Raw genomic sequence first — 21421 nt, 5'->3', positions numbered from 1 at the left:
ACTCGAGGATAACTCTAAGTTGTTTAAGTTCTATATAGAAACATTCTATTGTTATATGAAATACTTTGACTAATTTTTTTTAACAAATATTTTACTCCTATTAAGAATTCAAGTATAGGGAATGAAATTACTTTATTTAGGCAAGCAGAAAAGAATCCACTATTTGAAGCAAAAAAAGATTGAAATAGATGATAAGGTGAAGTCATCATCATCATATTCACGTGTGCAATTAAATGAAGACTTTTTACATATGTTTCGTCATATGCATCAGACATAAATCAAATCCCTAGTCAAATAGTTAAGGGGTCTCTAAACAAGGTGCCCTTTAGCTTGTGACAATAACTCATTTATGTAGATAACTAATGTACAACGTCATCAAGATGATATTCCAGTCAAGGTTTCGGGTTTGGTTTTTTCTAGTGTCAATTTTGATGGATTAAGTCCGTACAAAACTACGATCTAACTTTAAATGGACTCCCACAAATGAATGGTGGGATTAGACCTCTCGAATTAGTCGGCTCTTAGGTCGAAGACCCTTTTTTAATTATTTTTTTTTAAAAGATGGCACCCCACTTTAGAGGAAGAATTGTTTGATACATAGAGACAACTCTTAGAGCGCCTTTACCCTACCGACCTTGACGCTTGAGGTGTAAAACTTAGGGAAATGAAACAACACTAAGACTGAAACATAGAGCGCCTTCACCGTAACCCTTCAAATCAATTTTCCTTTCTTCGATTTCTGCAACAAATCGCTTCTCGATTCAAACCTAATACTCAAACATCTCTTGTAGCGTAGATCTGTACAAAAATCCTCAAATTTTTGTCAAATTCTCAACCCTACCAAATTCTTTTGGGTGATCTTGTAGTTGTATCATACCCTTAGAAATTTCACATTTTTCTTCCAAGATTTCGTTACTTTAGTCTTTAATCGTAACCCCATCTTGAGAATTCATCGACTTACGGGGTTTGAGTATACTTATCGTTTCAGCGATTCAGAAGAAACCCTAGGTTTGTAGTTGAGTTTAGTTAATTGTACATTCTTTTTGGGTAGAAATTTTTCGGATTTGAAACTTTGAATCATGAACAATAACAATAGAGGGAGATATCCACCTGGGATTGGGTTAGGACGAGGTAGTGGTAGTGGTAGTGGTGGTGGTGGTGGTGGTTTGAACTCAAACCCGAACAATGCGAACGCCGGGTTTCAACAGAGACCACATTATCAACAACAACAACAACAACAGTATGTGCAGAGGCACATGATGCAAAATCAGAATCAGCATCAACAACACTATCAGCATCATCAACAGAATCAACAACAGTATCAGCAGCAGCAGCAGCAGCAGCAACAGTGGCTGAGGAGGAACCAGTTGGGTGGTGGTACTGACACCAATGTTGTCGAGGAGGTTGAGAAGACTGTACAGTCTGAAACAAATGACCCTAGGTGATTGCTCTTTTTGTTGCTTGACTTTTTACATTTGTATAATTGTTTGTGTGTTTGTCTTGTAATTACTATTTGTCTTGTGTTTCAATGTTGTTAAATAGCGGCTACAACGACACTATAGCACTAACAAACTGCTGTTGTTCCACTATTTGCTATTTAGTACAAAATATTGTGGATAAGCGGCTGTAGCAGCACTATAGCAGTACTATAGCAGTGTTGCGTAGCGGAATTTGAACAAATCACTATTTTCCATGATCTGCAATTGACAATATTACCATGTTTGTGACTCTGTTACTCATATGCATTTTCAAATAATGAATACATTTTTGTATGTTTGTGGTGTTGAATTTTTGATGTTAGGGCATGAGATCTTTTTCGATGTTTATCTATTTGTGCATGAGTGGTTGTTTGCCCAAGTGTATCAGATGATATGTAACTGTTCGAGAGAAGCCGATATTCTTATGAAGGATTTTCTCCGTTAATGTTTATTGATATGGTTCACGTGTAATTTTGATAGCTTGAGTATATGAGCTCAGCTTTTTTTTTTTAATTTCTTTTACTGTTGAAAGCAATTTATCTGCTTCCACTGTAATTTTCTTATCTTAGAGTGCAGTGAATCTTGTTTTTATTTGCTTTTTTCTATCTGTTGAAAGCAATCTATCATATTCTCAATTAATTTTGTTTAGTTCACAAGATTGGAAGGCAAGATTAAAGATTCCAGCTGCTGATACACGCTATAGGACAGAGGTATGATTCTGAACAATTAAAAGCTATTATCCTTTATATATATATATATATATATATATATATATATATAATCCAAGTGAGGTAGACAAAATCGCGATCTGGAGCATAGAATCTTACGCTTTCAGGATCTTGCAACCTCTTGCCGTGTTTGTGAGTGGCTTGAATCGGAAATTAGTGCGAGTGGCTGGGATCGCCGCGTGCATAGACGTTAGACTGGTAGAAACGAGTTCTGCAGATGCAGATTGTGTTACACGGAGATGTGTTTCACAGGTTGGGTCCGCTTTCCTTTTTTCAAAATGACACTGGCTTACAAAAACCCCAAAATACCATGAAAGGCTGCGACCTTCAGTTTCAAACCCATTGTTACCAACTACTTACACGCTTTGCCTATTAATTTACCGTTTTGCCTACAGAGGTATGATTCTGAACAATTAAAAGCTATTATCCTTTATATATATATATAATCCAAGTGAGGTAGACAAAATCGCGATCTGGAGCATAGAATCCTACGCTTTCACGATCTTGCAACCTCTTGCCGTGTTTGTGAGTGGCTTGAATCAGAAATTAGTGCGAGTGGCTGGGATCGCCGCGTGCATAGACGTTAGACTGGTAGAAACGAGTTCTGCAGATGCAGATTGTGTTACACGGAGATGTGTTTCACAGGCTGGGTCCGCTTTCCTTTTTTCAAAATGACACTGGCTTACAAAAACCCCAAAATACCATGAAAGGCTGCGACCTTCAGTTTCAAACCCATTGTTACCAACTACTTACACGCTTTGCCTATTAATTTACCGTTTTGCTTTCTTTTTATTTTTGGTAATTTTTTTGGTTGTCATACTTAATACATATAATGATAAAAGTTTGCATTAATAATAATAGTTATTATGATTATGATGATGATGACAATGATAATAACGAAAGAAAAGATAGTATGCTATATTTTTTTTTTTAATAAGTATAAAATTTATTTGTTTATTGATTAAGTAATTGTGGTGTTTCAAAGTGTTTTTCCACTTATATATATTTTTTAGGCATATGCATGATTTTTTATATACATGTTTCAAAGTGAATTTTACGACCCTTGTTACGATGCCCTGATTTTCGATCTTGTGACCCACCCCACCCTGTTACTGCATCTCGACTTTGACTACCTTGATTCCAAGTGATTGTTTATTTAGAATATACATTATGTTTTGATCATATATTCTTTGGGGTTGCGATCTTCAAGTTTGTACAGAACAGGACACATCTGTTGTAGGAATTGATTCTCTGCATAGGTTTTAGCTTTCACTTTGTTGATTCATGTCATCTTTTGTACCGTATAGCCCGTGCTTTCAGTTATTAGACGATTAAGACTCTAAAATTTATAGTAGAAACATGCATGCTTGTAAAACTGAAAACTCTTCTCTAGTATTAATCATTTATTACACCTCTAGAAATCTAGGAAATAATATTTTTTATTATTATAGAATTAATTTTTTTTATCCTAAATTAAGTGCTAGATGTCAGATTGTGGCTATATTTCCAAATGATATTTCATAATATCGTTTTGAAGACCTGGTAAATGTTATATCATCTTGGTGTTAGTCATTTAAACATTGTCCAGTCTTGACCTTTTGTTAATTTTTCTACCCAGGACGTGACAGCAACTAAGGGAAATGAGTTTGAGGATTACTTTTTGAAGCGTGAGCTGCTAATGGGAATATATGAGAAGGGGTTTGAAAGGCCTTCCCCTATCCAAGAAGAAAGCATTCCAATTGCCCTTACTGGCAGTGACATTCTTGCGAGGGCTAAAAATGGAACAGGCAAAACAGCTGCATTTAGCATTCCTGCATTGGAAAAAATTGATCAAGATAAAAATGTTATTCAAGGTGTGCTTCCTTCTCTTTGCTTACTTGAGGATCTGAAGTTATACATGTTTATGCCTTATTATGTCTCAGTTTCATTCTGGTAGCCTACTGCTTATTTATTGTCAGCACACTCATCTGTGTTTTATTAAATTTGAAAAATAAAAATAAAATGGAATTTGTTAAAGGGTAGGTCCTGCTAGTTTAATAATTTCGTTTTGTATTCAGATAAACAAGTTTGGCTACATATCTGTTTTCACCAGTTTGACCAAAAACACACTTACGTTTTGGGAGCAATTTGTTCCTGAGATTTTTCATTTTTAATATAAATTTTGGAGTTACCTTGGAACAAACTTGTTTTTAGTAGATACGTTGTTATTGTTGTTTTAGACATTCCATCATTGCTGTCAAGAATATCAACATCTGACGAATGTACACTCTAATGAGTTATAAGCACAATTTACTTCATATGTTTTTGGAATGCAATATAAGCAAATTGAAAAGTTTTCTTATTTAATGTTAGCATCTCTAAAATACCCCTCATTTAATTTAATTTTTGTATTTTCAATGAATCAAATTATTAGTCATGAAGGGTAATTTAGGCAATGTGCTTATTTTTTTCTTTGAGATTGCATTGATTAAATGTGATCAACTACTTTTCTTAATATGCATCTTTTGGTCAAATTTCACTTATATTTCACGCCGGAGGGATTATAAGTTAGGTGAGGCTACAATACAGTCTTTTGTATATCCATTAATTATTCCTTGTTCTTAATATTAATTGTTAATTTACTGTTTATAGATAATTACTTGACAAAATTGTGTTTTTTGTTGCCAATTGTCGAAGTTAGTTGAAAATAGCAGAGGATGTGTTTTTTGAGTGATTATTGATTTAGGTTCTACCAATGTTTTGATCATTGCCTTTTATTTTGTTCTGTGATGCAGTTGTTATACTGGTTCCAACACGAGAATTGGCTCTGCAAACATCTCAAGTGTGTAAAGAGCTTGGAAAGCATTTACAAATTCAAGTTATGGTCACAACAGGTGGTACCAGCCTGAAAGATGACATTATGCGTTTATATCAACCTGTTCATCTGCTAGTTGGTACTCCCGGAAGAATATTGGATCTTGCAAAGAAGGGTGTCTGTGTTCTGAAAGATTGTTCTATGCTTGTCATGGATGAGGTAATGACAGTTTACCTAAAATTTACAATGGGTCTTTGCTAACATGTACCGTAATGAATCCATAAGTAGAAATTTTGCATTGAAAAAAACTATTTTTAAACTTTTACAAAATTGAATGCATGACTTTTGAGGCATTTCTATCCTTGAGTAAGTTGTGTTATCAAGTTTGAAGCAGATGCAACAACTCTGTTGCATCTGATTTGTGTTGTAAACATATATCTGAACATGTTCACCTGTGTCCTTCACTAATGTTCATTCTATGGCACTTTAAACATCCTTGCTTTTAGTAGTGAGTTATACATCAAACAGAAGTTTTATATCTCTCTCTCTCTCTCTCTCTCTCTCTATCAGGCTGATAAACTTCTCTCCCCAGAGTTCAAGCCTTCAATAGAGCAGCTGATTCAATTTCTTCCTTCAAACCGTCAAATCCTATTGTTTTCAGCTACATTTCCTGTCACTGTAAAGGACTTCAACGATAGATATCTTCGTAAGCCGTATATCATTAACCTTATGGATGAGCTTACTCTGAAGGGTATTACACAATTTTATGCATTTGTGGAGGAGAGGCAGAAAGTCCACTGCCTAAATACTCTTTTTTCTAAGGTATGTGATGTCCATGCCAAGATATTGTAGGTTTTATTATTTGCAAGATTTGAATATGATAGTAATAATGGCTTCTATTTCAGCTGCAAATAAACCAATCCATCATCTTCTGCAATTCGGTGAATCGAGTTGAACTCCTTGCTAAGAAAATCACAGAACTAGGGTATTCATGTTTCTATATACATGCAAAGATGTTGCAAGACCACCGTAATAGAGTTTTCCATGACTTCCGCAATGGTGCATGCAGGAATCTCGTTTGTACTGGTATGTTAGTGTTAAGTGTTAATGACAATTCAGTATCCTGCTATAGATGAGCAATCATGTTTTTTGTATTTACTATGACTTTCTTAAATAGGTAGCTTTTTTTGATCTTATTTCCTTTATTTTCTGATATTATATCTATTCATTTTTCGGAAATAATTTTTATAAGTTAATAGTAGCATAATTTATATTGAAAAGTGCTGTTCTGACATCAAAAGTTTCCTAAAAACACAAGTAAATGACGAAATTACCCCCAACGGTAGTTAAGTACCGTTGGGCAAACCGGCAGCAGTTAACTACCGCTGAATTCAATTTTTTCAATTTATGTCACTGTAGTTGCTTCAAGCTCATCATCTTTTCATAACAAAAAAGGAACTAGAAAGCATTAGTAATGAATAATGATTAATGACGGTATGACACAAATAACATTGGACAAGCTAGCTGTCAACATGAGAGAAAGAAAAAAGTGGGTTGATTTGATTTAACATCGATGGCAAAAGAAAGTAAGCATTGGACTAGCTAGCTGTCAAAGAGTAGAAGAATGGGCAAGGAATCTTGACCCTTTTTGTTTTCTTTCCAAATGAGGAGGAGGTGCCTCTGCCAACATGATATACAGTGAGCACACATGCACTCAGTGTGTTTGCGTAGAAAACAACTAAATTTTCATGCTCCACAGTAGTTAACTACCGTTGGAGCTTTTTTTTTTTTTTTAAGCTGTGTTGGTATACAGCGGTAGTTAACTACCGCCGGATCTATCCAGCGGCAGTTAACTACCGTTGGGGGCAAAAACATCATTTACATGTGTTTTTAGGAAGTTTTATATGTCAGAAAAGCAACTGTCATTTATATTTATATGATTAATGCAGTTCATTGGTGCAATGATGATTTTTGAGTGATGATGTGTGTTATAATACAATATATATAACAGTGATGGTCAACTTATTGCTTTTCTCATTTTGAAACTCAGATCTTTTCACTCGAGGAATAGATATCCAAGCAGTGAATGTTGTTATTAATTTTGATTTTCCCAAGAACTCAGAAACATATCTGCACAGGGTATGTTTGATTTATTCATTCTCCCCTACCTTGATAATTATTCTCTTTATGGGTTCTCATTGATATTCTGTTGATATGCAGGTTGGTCGATCCGGAAGGTTTGGGCACCTTGGTTTAGCAGTGAACTTGGTAACCTATGAGGATCGCTTCAATCTGTAAGTATTTTTGTTAGGGATCCGGCTCCTCTAAAGCGAGCAACTCACTTTAGACTAAAGTTAGCAACTCACTTTAGAGAGTAAAGTGGACAATATTAACCATTAATTAAAAAAATTCAAAGTAGATATTGTACGTACACAACAACAAATCACGAGTTTGTTATAATAATAACCCTTGATTTTCTCACTTTATTCTTTACTCTTTACTCGCTTTAGTGGATCCTAAGCCTTTTGTTAGATATGAATTTCAGATCTACTTTCTGGTGATTTCTGATGTGTTTGTATCTCTATGTTGTCCAGGTATAGGATTGAACAAGAACTTGGCACTGAAATAAAACAAATTCCGCCATTCATTGACCAGGCCATATATTGTCGGTGATTGGTGGTAAATACCTTGTTTGTGTATTCTCAAAGTGCGGTGAATAACAATGGTAAGTGATAGGAAGCCTTTTCCTTTAATATTTATGATGATAGTGAATCTTGTTTGTTTCTTTTAGAAACCAACTCTATTTTTCTCGGTTTCTTTTTTCTATAGAGAGAAGTATTTCCATTTGGCTTCTCTATTATGAAGGGGTGCATAGAGGATAAATTGCAATTACAACTATTCATTGAAGAATCAATGGGGTTAAATTAACAAACCATATAGTCTTTTAAATCTCAATAATTGGTTTTCCCATGAACCAGTTCAATTGTGTACTTTATCTTTTAAATGCACCCCTCTTTTAGAAAGGTCAAATTAATTTCCATTTCTATAAGAAATAAGCCAATGTTTAACCAACCGAATGATTTTTTTATTCTAATTTAAATATTCTTTTTACTTGTAGTTGTGCACTATATATTTATTCTTTTACTGCTTTGTAGACTAGAATTCATTTATGTAGTTGCTGTTGTTTGTCTTGCTGATTGATGTGTATGCATCTTTTTTTCAGCTTGATGTAACTGCCACGCAAACAGGTGGGAATGCTTTGCATGAGGATGCAATAAGGATGTTAGGGTATTGTTAGACCCTTTTGTTGACTATTCTGTTGTTAATTATCCTCTGCGCGAGGATGCAACAAGGAAGTTAGGTTATTGTTAGACCCTTTTGTTGACTGTTTTGTTGTTAATTTCTGCTTTTAAGAGCCCTGAAACATGATTAGGACCTAAAGTTGAGTAACGGGGTTTTAATTGCCAGATAGATGTTTTGGGTCTTGTTTTAGTTTTCGTGGATTGCATTCGCAAATGTGGTTGTTAGCAACTGTTATTACTCTAGATCTTCCCGTTTTTGTTGGTAATCTGTTTAGGAATATGCCTTACTATGACACTCCTTCCTTTATTGGCTATTCCATTATGACATTTGAGTTTTTTGTTTTGTCGTTGTGGTCACACAGATTTGCTTGTTCCCTTGGGAATTTGCTTCTCGTTATTATGTTTGCATGTTAAATGGTGATGATGGTATATCTGCAATTTCTTTGGATAATTTATTTGATACTGTTGCGTACATCCGAGCCATCCACGGATGACATTCGAGGTCATCAATCAGTTCACATGACAAAAGTGAAAAACATGGCATCAACCAAAGCAAAAATGCAACTCCAGTAGCTAATGTTCCAACCATACATAAGCTCATAATGTGGTATGAATTAGTCAGGTACTTGGTATGTACTCCATCTAACAACATTTTGTTTAAGGCTCTTCAATAAAATTATGTGATGGTGTGGAAAAACAAATTAACATCTCCTTTACATTATGTGACAGTGTTAGTAAAATACTTCCTACCATTACTTCAATATAAAAAATCACACTATCATTAACATCAAGAGTTACTGAGTCTGAGAAATATAGGAGTAGTTTTTTTTCTCTCATGGAAACTGCAACTTTGCATTTATTACGTCTTGATATTAATTTTTTTTTTTTTTTTTATCATTTTTTGTTTGATTCTTTAGGATTTATTTAGGTCATGACATCTATGTATAGATTAGTGGCCGGGGCCATAGATCATGCTAGTGATCAATTGTTATTTATAAGACCAAGATGGTGATTATGTTTTATAGGGAAGTGTACGTCGTTACTTTGTTAGGGGAGGAAAAAACACTAGTAGCAATGATCAAATTTTGGACCTCCATAATACTTCTGATGCTGACATGGTGCTATTTAAGATCAAGAAACACATTTGTATCTCTAACAAGTTAGTACCTTGTTTTTGAGGCACCTACTGTCGTGGTTGAACCATCCGGTTGAAAGTGCAACTACTGGAGTGTCATTACTGATTATCACATTCGGAAGGGTCACATCCATCTCCAACTTTTCTCCTCTTTGTTGTTTTTCTAATGTTTTATGTTTTGGAGGAGACTTAAGTTAATATACATAGAGAACTCTCTGTAAAGTAATTTAGTTGGCTTTGTAATAACAAGCAAAAGAAAAAGATAAATAGAAGTTGTTAGATTTTGGGTCAAAGTTATGTGTTCTAGGCTGCTGATTGCTGAATTTAGCCTAAATGACAAGCACAAAACACTATAGGATCCCTTTTGAGGTCAAAGAACAAGTTCTACACTATCATATATGACAACTACAAATTCTTTTAGTAGATTCTTTTTAAAGATTTTTAACTATTGACAAAAGATAGTGATTTGTTAAAATGGATGCTGTGAGGTTTCAGTTGAATCGGTATGCAACTAACAGATTAATTATTTTCATTATCAATGTTTGAGAATCATGTTGAATTTGTTGACACAAAATGAGTTTTATACAGTAGCTCTTAAAAGAACAATTGGATATGCTAATGTATGTTCAAGTGCTGAGAACCAAAACTAAAATTTAATGTATCAAATCAAGTTTTGGTTATGGAAGAACATATACAAGAGCAATTGGAATTTAAAGAGAAGTTGAAGTTCTAGACTAGACTCTGAAGAAGTATAACTTCTGGAGGATCAGACTTTGAAGTCCTGCACTCTGAAGAAGTACCTTCCAAAGGACATCAGACTCCGAAGGTCAGAAAGCTCCGAAGACTCTGAATGACACGTCAAAATTGTCGTCTTCTGAAGATGTCACTATCAGACTTAGGTAGTACACTTTGTCTTCTTACCACTTGCAGAAACAAACAAAGAACTTCAAAGACAATTGTAATGAACGGATAATTTCTTTTGAAGCAAGGGGATTTCAAACGACTTTTCAACGACATTAACCAAATCAAGAAACATTTTAACATCTATGATCAAGCTTATCAAAAATTAAAATATGCGCTGACATCTCTCCATTGTCTATTATATCTTTCTCTACACATGGAGCTGAAGACTTTAATAATTAAAGTGTCATTACTCAGTCAAAATCAAAGCGCATTTGAACTTCGAATTTCTTACAAACTTATCATCTTAGAAATTCTTAAGTCTCAGAGTCTACTATGTTTTGTAATTGTTTACACATCTGGTTGTATATTAAGTGTAAAACCAAACCATCTCTTATTTGATTAAGATAGAGTGTGAGAAGTCTCTTTTAGTTGTGCTTGAGCATTTAGTTTTTTTATTATGTGATCGAACGTTTGTAATCTTTAATGATTATAGTGCAAATCTCTTCGAAGTGAAAATCTCTTACTTTACTTATGTCAAATAACTTAACCTATCACTAACATTGTGTGAGATGTAATTTTTTTTTGTTAATTAATTTTCAATTCAATTTAAAATAATATTTTTATTACAATTTAACATTTACATATTTTTTTGTTGAACAGCAAATTTAATATGTACGTTTTTTAGACACAAAATTTAATACGTACGTTGATCCCTCGTGCTATCATACTAGTAATGCTAATGTTGTTTAATTAAACTTCCTAAAAAATTGTTGTTTAATTAAACGTTTTTATTTAGTTTAAACGTGAGATTTCACAATTGTATGTAAAATTTATTAAAAAGTTTTTATTCTATTTTAATCTCAAGATCTTGTAGTTGTGAGTTTCATCGAAAAGAGGGGTATTATTATTTTTTATTTTTTTGAAAGAAAAAGAGGGGTATTGTTATTTCACCGATATTGAAAAATGGGCAGCACAAATCCACATGAGAATTGTTGTTGACACATTGCATAAGGCTGAGACACACGAGTAAAATACGTTTTTGCCCCCTCAGCAGTTAGCTGCCGAAGAATTCAATATCCGGATGCAGTTAACTGCCGAAGGAAAACCTCGGTAGTTAACTGCCGAGGATTTTCTGCTACAAATCTGACAGAAGCTCTCTCATCCATTATTCATCCCATCTCATCTTCCAAAATTTCAAATCTCTCTCACAAATCTCTCTAAAAAACCCAACCAAATTTATTCAACAAAATCACAAGTAAGTAATTATAATGTTATTAACTTACATTTTAGTTATTATAAATGTTTTTATTTGTTAGTTTTTGAGTAGATTTTTTTTTTTTTTAGTTTTTGAGTAGATTTACATGTTATAATTAATTTTTAGAGTAGATGTTAGTTGATTAATGTTGTTAAAATATTTGCATGATGTTTATGTTATAATTTAGAATTTTAGGGTTATTTATTATTTTGGTGTTTTATATTTATTTTTTTATTTTAGTTTTTAATTAGATTTACATGTTATAAATCATTTTTAGATTAGATGTTAGTTGATTAATTTAGTTAAAATGTTTGCATGATGATTATGTTATAGTTTAAAATTTTAGGGTTATATTTTAATTTGGTGTTTTATATTTATTTTTTTATTTTAGTAAGAGTATATGATTTATTTTAAGAGTAAATATAAGTTGAATAATTTTGTTATATTTTAGGTTATAACAAAAAAATTTATGTTAAACATAAGTTGAATGATTTATGTTATAGTATATGATTAATTTTTTTATTTTAGTAAGAGTATATGATTTATAATTTTAGGGTTATTTTTATGATTTTTAGAGTCTATGTATAATTTGCACATCAAGTGTTTGATGAAATGTTTGAATGAGTTTTTCATCGATTTTTTTTTTATTTCTTATTGTGTAGATTTGAAACAATTGTCGGGTGGATCGACGTTCATGCACAATTCAACGGCGGAGAACCTCAGAGGTTGAAGGTTCGGTGCCTTGGTGTAACGTTAAGAGGTCTCAAGGATGAACTGACTGAATTCAACCAAGGAGTCAACCCCATAGACACAAGGAGGGTGGAACACGTTCGGTATAAACGTCCAACGCTCGACGAGAGGAGAGTATCATTCACTTGGGTGAAATTAACGAGCGACAAAAACGTGACGAGCATGTTTTGGGAGCACAGCATGTTCCAGTGGATCGATATGCGGGTGACGTTGCTGAGATCAACTGAAGATCGTCATTAGTTAGGGTAAGGTGCATTCCAACTGCAACAATTGTCTTACCTCTGAAATGGGGTAATTCAAACTTGCCAAACAGCCAGGACTAAAGCATTTCGCTCGACATTCATGTTTGAGTCCTATTGTTTGACAAGTTTGAATTGACCCAATTCAAAGGTAAGACAATTGTTGGAGTTGGAATGCACATTCCAACGTGCATTCCAACTCCAACAATTATCTTACTCTGAATGGGACAATTCAAACTTGTTAATCGGCAGGACTCCAACATTCGATAAGCGTCTTGCACGCTGGTATTCAAGTGTCAAGGAATGAACCTCATTCTTTTGACACTTGAATACCACCGTTCAAGATGCTGATCGAATTACTAGAGTCCTGTTGGTTAGCAAATTTGAATTTGCCCCATTCAATGGTAAGATAATTGTTGCAGTTGGAAGGCACATTCCGGAATGTAATGTAATGTGATAACATATATTTTGTTTTGAATGGAACAATAATTATCTTATTTATTCACTTTTGAATTTATTTATTCCTTACACAATTTTAATTAGTTGAATTCACGTTAGATTTAATTAGTTTTTATTTGAATACGCAATTTTTCAAAACGCGACTTTAACCGAAATTATTTCAAATGCGATTTTATTCTAAGTACCATAATGTCAAACAAAATGTGCGCGACACAAAAATAAAACATAAAAAATCCAAAACAATCAGACATTAAAAGTCTTTACATTCATTCTTCCTCGTCACACAAGTCAATCGGGTTGCCCGCTACAGTCCCTGTGGCGCCTTGTTTTTGTTGAGGACCAAAATAACATGTCCTCCCGCTCCTCCTCAACCTCGAGTGATTGTACACCGGGACCTTCGAACCCTTCTTTTTTTCGGAACCATCACAAACAATTCCGTGCCACGTCATATGCGATTTTTCTTTGTTCTTCTCATCACCCTGAACATTACCCTGATTCTGATTTTAAGACATATTTACATTAAAAAAAAATGGCGATCAAAACCTAACTAAACAACAATGCCATAAAATCGTAAAATAAAAAACTATACCTAAACCTAAACTATCATCAAAACCTACACCTAAACCTAAACAATTCTAACAATTCTACAACGATTCATCAAAACCTAAACCTAACAATTCAATAAAAAGTTCTCTAACAATTCTAACCTAAACTATCCTAATATATCATAAAATCAACAAATCAATATAGTCGAACCTATATAATCAAAATTTAACAAAAAAAAAAAAATAATTCAACCACAAAACAACAATGCAATAGGATTAAAAAAACTTACTTGTTTATGTGATTGAAATTGGATTGGAATGACTTGAAATAGCTCAAAATCGCACCTTGAAGATCAAAAATCGTAACAATAGAGTTTTGGAAACTCCTATGTCTGTTCTTATAACATTTTTCTCGACAGTTATCTGCCGAGGTTTTTCCTCAGGAGTGAGTTAACTACAGCCAAATTTTCAATTCTTTGATAGTTAACTGCTGAGGGGACAAAAATGTATTTTATCCGTGATTTCCTTATCGAATGCGGGAACAACAATTCTCAATCCACAAACTAACAAGTTTTTTGTACGTACAATTCGAAATGAAACAACATTGAAACTGAAACCTTACTCTTTTTTCGCCCTAACCCTTCAAATCAATTTTCCTCTCTTCGATTCTTCAACAAATTGCTTTTCGATTCAAACCTAATCATCAAAATCAAACCCTCATACATCTCTTGTAGCGTAGATCTGTACAAAAATCCTCAATTTTCGGTCAAATTCTCAACCCTACCCAATTTTTTGGGTGATTATCAATTTATCATACTTTTAGAAATTTCACATTTTTCTATGCACTTTTCGTTAGTTCAGTCTCTAATTGTAACCCCATTTTGAGAATTAATAGTTTTACGGGATTTGGGTATAGTTATCGTTTCACTGATTCAGAAGAAAACCTAGGTTTGTAGTTGAGTTTAGTTTATTGTACATTATTTTTGGGTTGAAATTTTTTGGATTTGAAACTTCGAATCATGAACAATAACAATAGAGGGAGATATCCACCTGGGATTGGGTTAGGACGAGGTGGTAGTGGTGGTGGTGGTGGTTTGACCTCGAACTCGAACACCGGGTTTCAACAGAGACCACATCATCAATATCAACAACAACAACAGTATGTGCAGAGGCACATGATGCAAAATCAGCATCAGCAACACTATCAGAATCAACAACAGAATCAACAGCAGAATCAACAGCAGCAGCAACAACAACAGTGGTTGAGGAGGAACCAGTTGGGTGGTGGCACCGACACCAACGTTGTCGAGGAGGTTGAGAAGACTGTACAGTCTGAAGCAAATGACTCTAGGTGGATACTCTTTGGTCTTTTGACTTTTTACATTTGTCTATTTGTTTGTGTGTTTGTCTTGTAATTACGATCTGTCTGCGTTTCAATGTTGTTAAATAGTGGTGCTATAGCGCTATTGCATAGCGGAATTTGAACAAACTGCCATTGGTCCACGATATATGATTTAGTACATAATATTGTGAAATAGTGGCTATTTGCGCCACTACATAGTGGAATTTAAACAAACTGCTATTTTTCCATGATACACTATTTAGTACAAAATATTTTGGGATAGTGGCTATAGTGGTGCTATAGCATTTTTTTTTTGTTTTTTGAAGGAAGTGCTATAGCATTGTTGTGTAGTGGAATTTGAACAAACCACTATTTCCGTGATCTGCGATTGCTAATATTGCTGTGTTTGTGACTGTTATGCAGACAAATGCATTTTGATGGGAATAATGAATACAGTTTATATGTTTGTCGTGTTGAATTTTGAATTGTATGAGAGATGTCTATATTCTTATGAAGGATATTTGCTGTTAATGTTTGTTGATTTTGATAGCCTGAGAGTTTGAGCTCAGTTTTTTTTTCTTCTTCTTCTTTCTTATACTGTTGAAAGTAAGGTAGACAAAATCCCGATCTGGAGGGTAGAATGTTACTCTATCACGATCTTGCAATCCTTTGCCGTGTTTGTGAGTGGCTTGAATCAGAAATTAGAGAGTGGCTGGGATCGCCGCGCATAGACGTGAGACCGGTAGAAACGAGTGCCCCGCTTTTTTAAAACACCATAGGCCTAAAAAACCCTAGAATACCATGCGAAAGGCTGCGACGTTCAGTTTCTAACTCATTGTTACCTACTACTTACATACTTTGCCAGTTTGCCTATTAATTTACCGTTTTGCTTTCTTGTATTTTTTGGTGATTTTTTTGTTGCCAACTTGATACATATTATATTAAAAGTTTGCATTAAAAATAATAATGAGAGAAAATTTAGTATGCTATATTATATATATTTTTTTGGTACAATGCTATATTATTTTTTAATTAATAAGTATACAATTTATTTGTTTATTGATTGAGTAATTGTGGGTTTTCAAAGTGTTTTTCCACATACATATTTTTTATGCATATATATGATTCTATATACATGTTTCTAAGTGAATTATGAATCTGATAGGATCTTACGATCCGTGTTATGCTGCCCTGATTTACGATCTTGTAACCCCTTCCCCGATCCTGCGTAGGATTTGGTTGAAAGCAGTCTATCTGCTTCCACTGTGGTTTAGTTAATTTTCCTATCATAGATTGCAGTGACTCTTGATTTTATTTGCTTATTTCTATCCAGTGAAGAATCAGATTAGAGTTTTTTTTTTGCTTCATATAATCAAGAACTTTGGATGATTTTTTTACAATCAATTTCCAATGCCTTGCTGTTGCAAATTTAGTATGGTATGGATTGATGTTTGTTCTATCATGAGTTTGTGACAGGTTTGAAAATAGCATGTAAAATTCAATCATTAGTGCCTGATAAAGCTAATCCGTTTGTTTTTCCTAAGGAATGAATGAATGCCTTCTAATTTTATTCTCAATTAATTTTGCTTTTATAGTTCACAAGATTGGAAGGCAAGACTAAAGCTTCCACCAGCTGATACACGCTATAGAACAGAGGTATGATTCTGTACAAATAAAAGCTATTATCCTATATATACTCCAATTTCCCAGTGATTGTTATTTAAGATATGCATTATGTTTGATCATAAATTATTTGTTCAAAAAAAAGTGATTTTTATTATGGAAAACAAACACAAAATAGATTCTAGTTTTTCATAAAATCTCTAAAAAATAATCTCTAAATTGTTTTATGTCAAAATGAATTTTATTTTAATCCGTAACAAACAGGCCCTTTGTTTAGAATTGCGATCTTTGAGTTTGTACAGAACATGACCACATCTTTTGTAGGAGTTGATTCTCTGAATAGGTTTTAGTTTTCATCTTGTTGATTCATTTAATTTTTTGTACCCTATAGCCCATGCTTTCAGTCATTAGACAATTAAGACTTTAAATTCAGAGCATAAACATGCTTGTAAAACCGAAAACTCTTCTAGTATTAATCATTTATTACTCCTCTAGAAATCTAGGAAATAATCTCGTATACTACTCAGTCTCACTCTTCAAATATTATTATTATAGACTTAATTTTTTATCCTAATTTTTTTTTTGAACAAGAATTTTTTCTCCTAAATTAAGTGCTAGATCAGATTGTAGCTATATTTTCAAATGATATTTCATAATATCCTTTTGAAGGCCTGCTAAATGTTATCATCTTAGGGTAGTCATTTAAACATTGTGTAGTTTTGATCTTATGTTATTTTTTCTTCCCAGGACGTGACAGCAACTAAGGGAAATGAGTTTGAGGATTACTTTTTGAAGCGTGAGCTGCTAATGGGAATATACGAGAAGGGGTTTGAAAGGCCTTCCCCTATCCAAGAAGAAAGCATTCCAATTGCCCTTACTGGCAGTGACATTCTTGCTAGGGCTAAAAATGGAACAGGCAAAACAGCTGCATTTAGCATTCCTGCATTGGAAAAAATTGATCAAGATAACAATATTATTCAAGGTGCGCTTCCTTCACTTTGTTTACGCGAGGATCTGAAGTCTAGTATAAATGATTATCCTTATTATGTCTCTGTTTCATTCTGGTAGCCTACTGCTTGTTGTCAGCACTCAGTTAGAGGAGTGTCCGAGGATCTGAAGTCTAGTATAAATGATTATCCCCTTCCTTCACTTTCGTTTCGGGACACGCCTAATCCGAGGTGTGTCCGTGCTTCATAGCATGTGATGAAGGCACTCTCTCCCTAATGAATTATAAGCAAAACTCTTAATATATTTTTTGAATGCAATATAAGCAAATTGCACTACTCTCTTATTTAATGTTAGCATACATCTCATTTGATTTTTGTATTTTCAATGAATCATATTATTAGTCATGAAGGGTAATTTAGGAAATGTGCTTGCTTATTATTGAAATTGCATTGATTAAATGTGATCAGCTACTTTTCTTAATATGCATAATTTGGTCAAATTTCACTTATATTTCACGGCGGAGGGAGTCTAAGTTAGGTGAGGCTACTATACAGTATTTTGTGTATCCATCAATTGTTCCATGTTCTTGATATTAATTCATAATTTATTATTTATAGATAAATTACTCAACAAAATTGTGTTATGGCCTACTGAGTCTTCTATTTTGTTTCATAACAAATGTTCTGACAGTTTCTTGGTGCCAATTGTCAAAGTTAATTGAAAATAGCAAAGGATGTTTTTTGTTGTATTGATGCTAGCTTTAATTTTTAATTGCTTTTAGTTATTTCATGACCAGTTTGTTTTTGAGTGATTATAGATTTAGGTTCTACCAATTATTTAATCATCACCTTTTGTTTTGTTTTGTTTTGTTTTGTGATGCAGTTGTTATACTGGTTCCAACACGAGAATTGGCTCTGCAAACATCTCAAGTGTGTAAAGAGCTTGGAAAACATTTACAAATTCAAGTTATGGTCACAACAGGTGGTACCAGTCTGAAAGATGACATTATGCGTTTATATCAACCTGTTCATCTGCTAGTTGGTACTCCCGGAAGAATATTGGATCTTGCAAAGAAGGGTGTCTGTGTTCTGAAAGATTGTTCTATGCTTGTCATGGATGAGGTAATGACAGTTTCCTGAAATTTACGAAGGGTCTTGCTAACATGTGCGTTAAAAAATCCAAAAGTATATATTTTGCGTTGAAAAAAGCAATTTTGAACTCTTAAAGAATTGAATGCACAGCAATTGAGCTAAGTTTTATATTTCTTTCTCTCTCTCAGGCTGATAAACTTCTCTCCCCAGAGTTCCAGCCTTCAATAGAGCAGCTGATTCAATTTCTTCCCCCAACCCGTCAAATCCTAATGTTTTCAGCTACATTTCCTGTTACTGTAAAGGACTTCAAAGATAGATATCTTCGTAAGCCATATATCATTAACCTTATGGATGAGCTAACCCTGAAGGGTATTACACAATTTTATGCATTTGTGGAGGAGAGGCAGAAAGTCCACTGCCTAAATACTCTTTTTTCTAAGGTATACGATGTCCATGCCAAGATACTGTAGATTTTCTTATTTGCAAGATTTGAATATGATAGTAATAATGGCTTCTTTTTCAGCTGCAAATAAACCAATCCATCATCTTCTGCAATTCGGTAAATCGAGTTGAACTCCTTGCTAAGAAAATCACTGAACTAGGGTATTCATGTTTCTATATTCATGCAAAGATGTTGCAAGACCACCGTAATAGAGTTTTCCACGACTTCCGCAATGGTGCATGCAGGAATCTCGTTTGTACTGGTATGCTAATGTTAATGGCAATTCAGTATCCTTCTATAGATGAGCTAGGGTGTTTTTTTTTTTTGTTTGTATTTACTGCGACTTTCTTAAATATGTAGCTTTTTCTTATCTTATTTCCTTTTATTTCTGATATTATATCCATTTATTTGTTGGAAATCAGTTTTATAAGTTAATAGTAGCATAATTTATATGATTAATGTAATTCGTTAATGCAATGGTGATATTTTGAGTGATAATGTGTGTTATAGTAAAAGATTTATAACAGATCTGATGGTTAACTTCTTGTTTTTATCATTTGGAACACAGATCTTTTCACTCGAGGAATAGATATCCAAGCAGTGAATGTTGTTATTAATTTTGATTTTCCCAAGAACTCAGAAACATATCTGCACAGGGTATGTTTGATTTCTTCCTTCTCCCCTACCTCGATAATGATTCTCTGTATGGGTTCTCATGAATGTTCTGTTGATATGCAGGTTGGTCGATCCGGGAGGTTTGGGCACCTCGGTTTAGCAGTGAACTTGATAACCTATGAGGATCGCTTCAATCTGTAAGTATTTTTGTTTGATATGAATTTCAGAGCTACTTTCTGTTGATTTCTGATGTGTTTGTATCTCTATGTTTCCAGGTATAGGATTGAACAAGAACTTGGCACTGAAATAAAACAAATTCCACCATTCATTGACCAGGCTATATACTGTCGGTGATTGGTGGTAAATACCTTGTTTGTATTCTCAACTGTGGTGAATCACGATGGTAAGTGATACGAAGCATTTACCTTTATTTATGATGATAGTCAATCTTGTTTGTGAGATTTTATGATCTAAGAGTGAAAATAATTATTTTATTTTTATCTGTAACTGTCTGCAAGTTTGTTTCTTTTAGATACAAATTTATTTTTATCTGTAACTATCTGCAAGTTTGTTTGTTTTAGATACAAATTGGCTCTACTTTTCTCTTTTTCTTTTGTAAGATAAGTAAGAGAAGTATTTCCATTTGGCTTCTCTATTTTGAAGGGGTGCATAGAGGATAAAGTGCAATGATAACCGTTCATTGAAGAATCAATTGGATTAAATTTACAAACCATATAGTCATTTAAATCTCAATCGTTGATTTTCCAATGAACCAGTATAATTCTGCACTTTAACTTCTAAATGTACCCCGTCTGGAAAAGTCAAATTCACTTCCATTTCTATAAGAAATAAAGGCAAAGCTTTAACCAACTAAATGATTTTTTGATTCTAATATTTTTTATTTTTTTAACCTGTGCAATTGATATTTGTAGGCTAGAATTCATTTATGTTGTTTCAGTTGTTTCTCTCTCTGATTGATGTGTATGTATCTTTTTTTCAGCTTGATGTGACTGCACCGCAAGCAGGTGTGAATGCTCTGTGAGGTTGCAATAAGGAAGTTAGGGTATTGTTAGACCCTTTTGTTGACTGTTTTGTTGTTAATTATGCTCTGTGTGAGTATGCAATAAGGAAGTTAGGGAATTGTTAGACCCTTTTGTCGACTGTTTTGTTGTTAATTTCCTCTTTTAAGAGCCCTGGATCATGATTAGGACTTAAAGTTGAATATTTAAATGCCAGATAGATGTTGGGTCTTGTTTTGGTTTCCGTGAATTACATTTGCATATGTGGTTGTTAGCGACTGTTATTAGTTTAGATTTTCCCGTTTTCTTCGGTAAATTGTTTAGGAATGCCTTACTATGATACTCCGCTTCCTTTTTGGCTATCCCATTGTAACATTTGAGTCTTATGTTGTCATTGTGGTTCACACAATGATTTTCTTGTTCCCATGTGAATTTGCTTCTCATATTACGTTTGCATGTTAAATGGTGATGATGGTATATCTTCAATTTCTTTGGATAATTTATTTGATACTATTGTGTTCATCCGAGCCATCCATGATTGGCATTCAAGGTCATCAATCAATTCATCCTAGCCATCCATGGATGGCATTCAAGGTCATCAATCAATTCACATGACAAAAGTGAAAAACTTAGCAACAATGGTATACCACAATTAGGAGCTTTTATAACCTCTTTTGAGTTATTCAATTATATTTCACTACTTGCTGCTACTATGTAAAGATGCATTTAAAAGCAGAAATATGAACTGCTGGA

General features: G+C 33.7%; 1 protein-coding gene across 5 annotated transcripts; it reads left to right on the top strand.

The window, feature by feature from the left end:
• The first annotated feature begins 608 nt into the window (after positions 1–608).
• On the top strand, positions 609–21116 carry LOC11427502 (DEAD-box ATP-dependent RNA helicase 8). Of its 5 annotated transcripts, none has more exons than XR_005643166.1 (11): positions 609–1441; positions 16526–16586; positions 17301–17535; positions 18384–18622; positions 18781–19032; positions 19116–19296; positions 19603–19691; positions 19773–19846; positions 19925–20052; positions 20650–20668; positions 20705–21116. XR_005643166.1 is itself a non-coding variant. In XM_039828143.1 (11 exons), the coding sequence occupies exons 1-10, from the start codon at positions 1080–1082 to the stop codon at positions 20001–20003; spliced, it is 1533 nt and encodes a 510-aa protein (XP_039684077.1). In that variant the 5' UTR covers positions 610–1079; the 3' UTR covers positions 20004–20052; positions 20650–21116. The 5 variants fall into 5 exon arrangements, 3 of the variants coding, with proteins under 3 accessions (XP_039684075.1, XP_039684077.1, XP_039684076.1); XM_039828143.1 differs by adding an exon at positions 14669–14939 and having other exon boundaries at positions 610–1131; positions 20650–21116; XM_039828141.1 differs by having other exon boundaries at positions 20650–21116.
• Positions 21117–21421: the final 305 nt, after the last annotated feature.

Source organism: Medicago truncatula, chromosome 7 (genome assembly GCF_003473485.1).
Source record: "Medicago truncatula cultivar Jemalong A17 chromosome 7, MtrunA17r5.0-ANR, whole genome shotgun sequence".
In the NCBI taxonomy this organism is placed as follows: domain Eukaryota; kingdom Viridiplantae; phylum Streptophyta; class Magnoliopsida; order Fabales; family Fabaceae; genus Medicago; species Medicago truncatula.
Note: the sequence above shows the minus strand (reverse complement) of the source record. Positions and strands in the feature narration are given on the sequence as shown.

Excerpts from the sequence above, each read along its gene's own strand:
- LOC11427502 (XM_039828141.1), top strand. The coding sequence starts at position 1,080 with ATGAACAATAACAATAGAGGGAGATATCCACCTGGGATTGGGTTAGGA. Across the intron at positions 1,442-16,525 it reads TCTGAAACAAATGACCCTAG|TTCACAAGATTGGAAGGCAA; the intron begins GTGATTGCTCTT and ends TTGCTTTTATAG. Across the intron at positions 19,692-19,772 it reads CAGAAACATATCTGCACAGG|GTTGGTCGATCCGGGAGGTT; the intron begins GTATGTTTGATT and ends GTTGATATGCAG.